Below are 9,480 nucleotides of genomic sequence, written 5' to 3'. Positions count from 1 at the left end.
TGTATGTGCGATAGTAAACCGTCAAATCGTCCTTCTATGTTTTTGTGAAAGTAAATATTACTAAAACGTCACTTTCAAATTTTTTAGGTTTGCTAATTGCTATAATATAGTTAACAATTAAAGAATGAGTTCCACCAGTGGGGGGTGGCAACCGCGACCGCGACAAAAATCGCAAATATGCATCTGGAGCAGCAAAACGAAAGGCAAAGGATGAACGAATTTTACGGGAAAGTAAAGTTTTAAGTAAAATGCCGAAAATATCGGAACTGTTTCCTCCGAAGGCTGATGAAGGTTCTTCTGAGCTGACTGCTGCAGATGAAGCGATGACAACAATGGCAGAAGCAGTTGAGGAACCCGACACCGGCGACACATCCAAGGAGTTGACATCTGGTGATACGTCCATTTCCACTGATAACAATGATGGATACTCTTGTGATTTGGGATTATGGCCTACTGATATTTCTGACAATATGAGAGAGCACTGGGCAGGTCAAGGGAGTAGTCAGTGCAGAAATTCCGATGCCGATTTCAGCGCAACATCAACAAGATATGAGGGAGATGCTTACAATAGACGATGTCAAAAAACTTTGTTCACGTACACACATGAGCTTACAAAACAGCAACATACTCGAAACTGGCTCTGCTATTCACCATCCAAACATGTCGTGTTCTGTTTTGCTTGTAAACTCATGACTGACAGCATCGTTTTTGGAAAACAAGGTTATAATGTCTGGAAACGCGCATCCCAGTCAATTCCACGACATGAGAAAAGTTCAGCGCACCGTAATGCTGTTTTTCAGCTACTCCAACGTAGCGATGCTGGCTGCCGTATTGATTCAGAACTGGTCACACAGGCCAGTGATGAGCGTAACTATTGGCGGGCAGTACTTGAGCGGGTAACAGAAACCATCCGTTACCTTTCCGAGCGAAGTTTACCATTTCGCGGCACTGATGAGATCGTTGGATCGCTAAAAAAACGGTAACTACCTGGGAACATTAGAACTTATATCGATGTTCGATCCATTTCTAGCGCAACACATCAACCGTAATGCAAATAAGGGAAAGGGTCACACATCCTATCTCTCAAAGACCATTTGCGAGGAATTCATCCAGCTGATGGCAACTCGAGTTCGCGAGCAGATTTTTACAGAAGTTAAAGCTGCAAAGTATTTCTCCGTCTGTGTAGACTCTACCCCAGATATTTCCCACGTTGATCAACTGACATGCATTCTTCGATACGTTTTACCCTCTGGTCCTGTCGAACGATTTGTATCTTTCCTTAACATACGTGGACATAGCGGAAAATTGCTAGCTGAAAGGCTACTAGATTATTTGAAAACCAATAATATAAATATTTCGGATTGCCGCGGCCAGTCATATGACAATGCAAGCAATATGAGTGGGAAATATAATGGTATGCAGGCCATTATTCAGCAACATTGTAGCCTAGCACAGTACATACCCTGCGTTGCACATTCCCTTAATCTTGTTGGACAATCATCTGCCAGTTGTTGTCAAGAAGCATCAAGATTCTTCAACTTCCTCCAACGATTGTACTCTTTCTTTGCTGCTTCAACGCATCGTTGGAAAGTTTTAACCGACCAACTTTCAAGCAAGAGACTTCCAACGGTTAAACGTATGTCTGATACTCGATGGTCAGCACGTGCAGATGCTACAAAAGCTCTAGTAATAGGATACGAGGAAATTAATGCTGCTTTAGACGAGATCCATGATGATCAAGATGAGAAGCCTGAAGCAAAAATGAAGCCAATAGTCTTGCGTCTGATATGGCCCAGCTTGAAATTGGAATTCTGGCAGCATTATGGCATCAAATCTTGCAACGATTTCAGAGAACAAGTCAGATCCTGCAATTAGCTGATCAAGATCTCAACACTGCTGTTGCATTATATGAATCGCTGATTGAGTTTGTCCTTTCGCTGCGAACCAGATTTGAAGAATTTGAAGCCAAAGGAAAGGAGCTCAGTGAATGTGATCAATATAAAGAAGAGATCAAGCGCGTGCGTAAACGAAATCGTCGTAACGACGAGCCAGGATCAGCACCTGATTTGTTGCAGATTCCAGCCGACAAGTTTCGCACAGGTACTTTCCTTGTAATAATCGATAGTCTGGATGCTGAGTTGCGAAAACGACTGAGTGCTTACATCAACATTGCTGAAAAGTTTGGCTTTCTGCGAAAGCTTACAGATCTGCCAGCTGAAGACGTGTTGGAAAACGCACAAAGATTGCAAAAAGCATTTTCCACTGACCTCGAAGTCAATTTGGGTGATGAATTGCTCCAGTTTTCTAGCTTTCTCAACACAGAATTCGGGAAAAGAGCATTAGATGCGAGTCATGCAGCTGCACCTCATTATTCTTCAGCTCGAATTGGATCTTCTGCTCAGCCTAGTGAAGACCATGACATCGATGTAACATCCGATGATGATGACGACATCAAAGTGAACGTAGACTCCTAGAACTGCGTATATACAGGTTTCTTGTGGGAAATAACCTGGAAACTGTATTTCAAAACACTGTTATTGTGTTTCGCATTTACCTCAGTATGATGATATCAAATTGTTCTGGTGAACGGTCGTTCTCGAAATTAAAGCTAATAAAGGATCATCTTCGTTCAACCATGACACAGGAACGACTAAATAGCCTTGCTCTTCTGAGTATTGAAAATGATGTTCTGCGTAGTATTGATATGTCATCCCTGATTAATGATTTTGCTCTTATGAAATCCCGTAAGCATAACGTTTATAAGGCTTAACACTTCTGCACAGTAAAACCTTTTACGTCTTTTTTTATCGTGTTTATTATATTAGTCTGTTTAATATTGGTATGTAATGTTTGGTATACGTACGTGATTGTAAATTGGAATTATATTCAACGTATTGGTTTAAATAGGCCAAAATACGAGGTTTTATTGTTTGAGTTAAAAAAACAGTTTTTTATTGCATTTTGGTAAACACAGGGGTTGGGGCAAGGGCCCCGCACTGATATTATGCCATGGGCCCCGCAAAATGTTAATCCGGCCCTGGATACTGGTGTTCTTAAGTTTAATATTGTTACGTTAGATAGTGTGCATAAAGTGGTTCGTTTTCACTGGTTTATTTGCTTAGGTTTTAGTGCTCTTATGTCTAGTAAAAGATTGTGCATACTATGCACCAAGGCAATTTTGCAAACTTCTGGATAAATTTACTTCAGAATTTTCCTTGGGAGTAAGGGAAAAACTGCATGTTCTAGTTTATTAAAAATTTTGTAAATAGTATTTATATGATATTTTTTGGGAGATATTTACCCACTTGAACAAAGTAAAAGTTATTAATAACTGTTTCTTTCCAACTGCAAGAACCATCCTAGGTGAGCTACTTGTTACCATCTCAAGGAACATATTTTTTGTTACGATATGGGCAAGACCGCACATGATCGTGTAGGATCTCTCAAGGACTTGCCCAATATCAAGTCTGATATGTTTTTTAACTCATATAAGGATGTCAATACTGTGAAAGCAGGGGTAGGGTGTCGATCTACTGTGAACACTTAGGATGTGTTTTGTTCTAGTGCGAAAGCCTCATCTCCTAATATGTAATATGGAATTGGCGGAAGTGAGCTTTGCTCTATGCAGCTTGGTGATGGAAAGTTTTCAGATTCACATATTTTTGATAAGTGTCCTTGTTTGAAAATACCCCCATTTGATTGACTGCCTGCGGCACCCAAGTCGAAAGCAACAAATTGAGCTTTTGCGTTTGCAATTGCAAGGAGAACAAAGCTAAAGTATTTTTTATAATTGAGGAACTCTGACCCAGAATTAGGTGGAGCTTTAACTTGTATGTGTTTGCAATCAATAGCCCCCACAGCGTGGGGAAATTGCCACTTCGTCTCGAAATCACTCGCTAGCTGCACCATTGTGATCGTGTGGATGGCACCCTCATGTATTCGTCTTTGAGAACTTCATATAAAGCTTCACAGACCTTCGGAACAAATTCTGCAATCGCAGATAGAGATACGAAAGGCATATCTAAGTTGTGTATAGGACTCTCCCGAAGCGAGAAACCGCAGCGTCACACACAACTTGTGGTGAGCAGGAATGGATTCACGCATAGTAGTGTTTTTCGCTGTAATGAGTGGCTTCAATTTTTCTAGTAATTCGTCAAACAGGCTGACATCCATTCTTCAAAACAAGGAACCAAGCAATTTTAGAATTTAAATTACGAAAAATAGTTTATGAACAATCACTGTTTCAAACTTCGAAACTCACCGGAAAAAATTATTGAAGGCTCTATCATCGACTGTTCTGAGTTCTTGGATTAGATTACATGCAAAACCTTGTCTTTGTCGACGTTCCTGTGTGGCCCATGGACGAACCCACCAACGGCGATTTAAGTGCCTCTTTGAGTACTCGTATTGCATAAGTAGTGTTATGCCAATGCCACAAGCAATCATCCGTTTGTGTTTACTCAAATATGGCATCTTTGAACAGCCGACGATTGTTTACTTTGATTATCGCTGATTTTCCCGCGTATTCTCTTTGATATATGCTGTGCTATTATATCCCGGGCCACAACATTTGTCGCACAAAATTTGTTGATGGGTACAGACGGTCAAAGAAAATATGCCACATGAAAAACTTGCCATAGAAAATTTGCTGCACGTATACATGGACATTTGTCACAAAAAAATGGTAACATAGAGTTTTGTCATAGAAAATTTGTTCGTCTGTAAGAGCCTTTAATAAGCATCAATGGCAGACCACTTAGCAATCTTCGATTCGCTGATGATATCGACATTATAGGAGGTAGCGAGGAAGAGCTTCAAGACCTCACCACAAAACTTGAAGAAGCAGCAAAGCCTTTGGAATGGAAATCAGTGCAGAGAAAAGTAAGGTTCTTGTCAACAGTATCAGCAAGCAAGGACCAACCAACATCAGATTGAATGGATAGCTTTAGAGGAGGTAGACAGTTTCAAATACCTGGGGTCCATCATCAATAAGGATGGCAGTACAACAAAATAGATCAAAACAAGATTTGGCACAGCTATGACTAGACTCGGCACCATCTGGAAGAGCACAAACATCAGCCTCCCTGTTAAGATCAAGTTGTACAAATCACTGGTGATTTTCATTGTCTTATATGGATGCGAAAGCTGGACGTTGAATGCAGAAACTGAAAGGCGGATCCAGGCATTTGAGATCAAGTGCTACAGAAAACTACTAGGCATCCATTACTCAGAGCAGAAGACCAACCAGTATATGAGGCAACAAATTGATGATGCTGCAGGCAAACAACAACAGCTCCTAGCCATTGTAAAGCAACGGAAACTTGCATGGTTTAGCCATGTTAATCGCCACAATTCCCTGGCTAAGACCATACTCCAGGGAACCGTAGAAGGAGGACGTAGAAGAGGCCGTCAACGAAAAACGTGGTTCGCCAATGCTAAAGAGTGGACTGTACACACACTAAGCTAATTGCTGAGAATGACAGAAGAGCGAAGACAATGGAGATCCCTGACTGCAGTCTTTATTATGACACCCCTACGACATGAAAATGTCACGGGACTGACATGACATGACATGACATTCAACTTTGTGAGCAAATTTGCTGGAACAAATGCAAATGCTGCGTTGCTGTGAAATAATTTTCCATAAACAGGTTTGAATATACCCAGCAAGGACAGATCTAAGACTTGTCACGAAACGTTGAAGGCATTTTGGTGCCATCTAGGGGGTCCGTGGGAGCAGGCTTTCCCCTGAATATTTTGATTTCCATGGCACAGAATGGATAATATACAGAGGCCTCACTCGTGTCGGAACCTTTCAAGTTTTTGTGCTCATGCATTTGCTTCACGTATCTTAGCCGCCATTTTGAAAGAAAGCCTCCTTCGCCAAATCATTATATGCTAGTATGGTGAAAGTGAGAATAGAAAGCCTTATATAGCCTTTAAAACAGTTTTTGGTCTCCAACACAATTTTTATGGTCAGAAAATGCAAGACAATGGTATTTATATGCTCTGAAACGCAATCTATGAGGTTAAAGATTGGATATAAGGTGCGTTTTCATATGCTCTACAGAAGTCCATGTTTGTTGTGTTTGATGGTTTCCAGTTGAAATTGTACATTAGGTTTAGACTGCCATAATTGATTCCTCTATCACAATTTGTACTGAAATGCTCTCTTTATTATACTACTTGCATTAATAGCACATCCTCAGAGTATTCTCAAGAGTTTGTGGTGTCGTGAATTTAACTCTGATTTTTAATGTTTCTTTTTTACTTCATTCTCACTTACAATTTTTTGATAAAATTCAATAGCTGAATTGAGAGCATTTTACATTTTTCTCATTTTAAAGGGATTGGCAAAAGATTCGGTATAAAAACCACTGGTCATCCTAATTCATTTTTGTAACTAGAAGTTCGATTAGCTTCCCAAATAATGGAAAGTAGAATGGTTAATGGACTAGTCACCATTTTTGAGAATTGTTTCGTCTCACAAGTAAAAGAGAAGGAACTGATAATAATTATTTGTATGTTAAACACATGTATTTAAAAAATTACCAATGATTCTTGACATTATAAGACACATTCATGTACATATATTTAAGGAGGCTAATTAACGTACATAAGTCATTTTTATTTACTAATGTAAAAATTAATATGAATTAAATTTGATGAATCCAAGTTAACTCTATTCGTTGCATTCTGTAAAATGACCCAAGACACTCTGCCCCTGACAGTTGGATAAATAAAGTAATTGAGGAAATTGTAGGTTACTTAGCCGAAAAATCACTTATTGATTCATCCCGCACCAGGTTGCACTGATAACATTGAGATATTCTAACTTAGTTTTGAAAGATATTAAGATATATGTAGACAATATAAGATTGAATTATTTGTATAACTCATTTTCAAAATTAAAACATCTTTGGTCTTTTTATTGATTGGTATAATAACTCTTGACATTGTTGGAAGCCACGCCGGAAGTTGGCTTATAATTTGGCACACGATGTACCCCTGAGTGAAACTTCTGCTTATTATCTATTCTGACAACGGTCTTGGAAATGCAATTTCCAGCATTTTTTGTTGGTTGATTACCGCTTTTGATGACTATCATTTGTATGTAAGAATCTACATTTTCTAACATTGAAATAAATATCAAATTGTTTGGCTGTTTGGCCAAATACTAGGGACTTATCAGCATGACAGGGAATCTGACTGTCGTTTTTCTTTGACAGCCTGATTCTGACATAGACAGCCCCACACCATCACCACCTGCAAGCAGTACTTACTAATCTAGAACTACTAGAACATTTTGAAGGGTGAAGGTACTTCAAAATTACACAAGATAAACAATATGCACCATCCTCTGAAGGGGAATTACAAAGACATTGAGAATCTTCAAATCGCTCATACTTAAAGCTATCTTGTTGTTATTACTGAAAGGAGGAAAACATACTTCTTTTGAAACTTAAAAACGTTCCTAATGAGATCACAGATCTCCTTGAGAAATGGGTAGGTATACCTTTACCCATTTCTCTATAAGGGGTGCATCATATTGATTAGCATGTCGGTGCATAAATTGGTTTTCAATCAAATTGTTTTGAGCTTTCTTCTAAATGCACAGAGTGAGAGAAACATTGCAACATAGTACAAACAATAGAGGTAGTAATTGAGTAAGCATTATCTTCATGATATACTTTCACAACAATGGTTGCTGCTTCAGTAGATGTCATAACCATTATTTCTTCTTTGAAAAAAATTTGAAAATGGTTAGGTTGAAATGTTTGATTAGTTTTTTTCATATGGATTAAGGGGTTCAATGAATGTATTATATTTCGAGCTTCTCCTGATCAAGATGACATGAGTGAATTGATCTTTCAATGACAGAAGACAAGCCTAAATTTTCAAAAATGAGGCCTTCTACTTGTCATGCCAGCTCAAAAATGATTCTATCTTAACATAACCTTGGCTAGTGAAACCTTAATCCAAGCACTCCTGTGATATAGATTGAGACAAAGATTTTTCACAATATTATTGAAACATTTAGCATGATTTTTGTCCATCCTTGAAAATAAAAGGTGATTGTAGTAAATGCTGGGATTTTCTAATAGCTCCATAGAGGTCAGCAGTCTCAATATGTTTACAAGATTGTTATCAACAGAGAAAATTAGAGACACAGAGCTATAAAGACAATTGTCTGAAGGATTTAATCAACAAGTACAATACATCAATGATCTATATTCAAATAATCTCGAACAAAATTTGAATCACAACCAAAACCTAAATACTTCATAGCTGTGCAAACACTTCTTTTGCAACGTCAATCCTTCAAGGGCACATAAACCTCAGCAGACAAATCCTTACTTAATGTTTTCTTGTTATTGTGAAAGTGATTTGTAGAATAGGCTATTCTACAAATTATAGTGCACCAAATCCAAGATAACTTTGTTAATAAAACAATACATATGAATTTCAAATCAACCACCACCCTGATCTTGGACAGTGAAAGCGAGTCAATGCATTATTAACACATAAAAAGCATAGTGTCAAAGTAGTCAGTAGCTTGCCGTTGTATAACAACAAATAAGTTGTGAGAGGAGTCAAGGTTGATTAAAAAACGCTTTGGCCAATGAAATAAATTGATATAGTCACCACATGGTGCAAGATTTGTGCACTTTACTGCTGCTTTACACTTTGTAATGAAGAAAATATGTAATTACTCATTTTGACCACCTTAGATACAACTATACAGCTGGTTTTTTTGTTCTGTTGGAGTGTAGTTTTCCAGTCTGAGCAATTACTCTTTTTATGGTGACTGAACTAAAAACCAAAATAAAAAAACTTAATGGACACTTATAGACTGTAAGACAAGACATAACGCGGCCATCAAGTCTGGTGCCTCAGCAACTCCGAACTGAGAATTTTGGAGTACATTCACATGGTTCAAAAAAAAGCTGAAGGTTTTTTGGAACTGGGTTTAATATTGTACTTTAAAAGATTCTTTTTGCTTAATAGACAAAAACTGCATATCCATACCCTGCGGCAGAGCCACAAAAAAAGAGCAACTGGTTAACATTCTGGAGGATTTACCAATTTTAGGTTTGCTCGAATAAACAAATAGCAGATCACAAAACAAATTCAGGCATCAGAAACAGCGATAATGGAAAAATAGAAACCACAGCCACTAAATTTCATCATGAAAGAATTTCAATTAATCTAAGTCTATTGAAAAAGAACTTTAAGTGCAATAAAAAAGTGACAAAATGTTTCTGACAAGAAAGTAACAATGGCACCTTTAATAACTGCCGCATGTACAGAGAAAATATCTTGTTTATAGGACGGGACATAGAGAGCATCCTTAAGAAGAGACTTATGCACTACACCATCATTATTACTAACTTCAATCTCTGCATTGCCCCTTCTTTGTGCAACCTTATTTGACCCTTTTCCATTTGCTAACTCAATGAAATAACTTTCAGGAATGAA

The 9,480-nt window shown here is 38.1% G+C and overlaps 2 protein-coding genes across 2 annotated transcripts; both read left to right on the top strand.

Moving 5' to 3' along the window:
• Positions 1–248: 248 nt before the first annotated feature.
• Positions 249–983, top strand: LOC124449179 (zinc finger MYM-type protein 5-like). Its single transcript, XM_047000126.1, has one exon. It carries the CDS (start codon positions 249–251, stop codon positions 981–983), a length of 735 nt encoding a protein of 244 aa, XP_046856082.1.
• Positions 984–1,011: 28 nt separating this feature from the next.
• LOC124449178 lies at positions 1,012–2,474 on the top strand. Its single transcript, XM_047000125.1, has 2 exons — positions 1,012–1,773; positions 1,851–2,474. Exons 1-2 carry the CDS (start codon positions 1,012–1,014, stop codon positions 2,472–2,474), a joined length of 1,386 nt encoding a protein of 461 aa, XP_046856081.1.
• The last annotated feature ends 7,006 nt before the right edge of the window (positions 2,475–9,480 follow it).

The sequence above is a fragment of the Xenia sp. Carnegie-2017 genome, unplaced genomic scaffold, assembly GCF_021976095.1.
Source record: "Xenia sp. Carnegie-2017 unplaced genomic scaffold, XeniaSp_v1 HiC_scaffold_23, whole genome shotgun sequence".
In the NCBI taxonomy this organism is placed as follows: Eukaryota; Metazoa; Cnidaria; class Anthozoa; order Malacalcyonacea; family Xeniidae; genus Xenia; species Xenia sp. Carnegie-2017.
The sequence above is the reverse complement of the archived record's forward strand: the minus strand, read 5'-3'. Positions and strand labels throughout refer to the sequence as shown.

What these genes read in the sequence shown, in the direction of transcription:
- LOC124449179 (XM_047000126.1), top strand. Translation starts at nt 249, where the DNA reads ATGCCGAAAATATCGGAACTGTTTCCTCCGAAGGCTGATGAAGGTTCT.
- LOC124449178 (XM_047000125.1), top strand. Translation starts at nt 1,012, where the DNA reads ATGTTCGATCCATTTCTAGCGCAACACATCAACCGTAATGCAAATAAG. An exon ending in AAGCAAAAATGAAGCCAATA is followed by an intron (nt 1,774 to 1,850) that starts GTCTTGCGTCTG and finishes CAACGATTTCAG; the next exon opens with AGAACAAGTCAGATCCTGCA.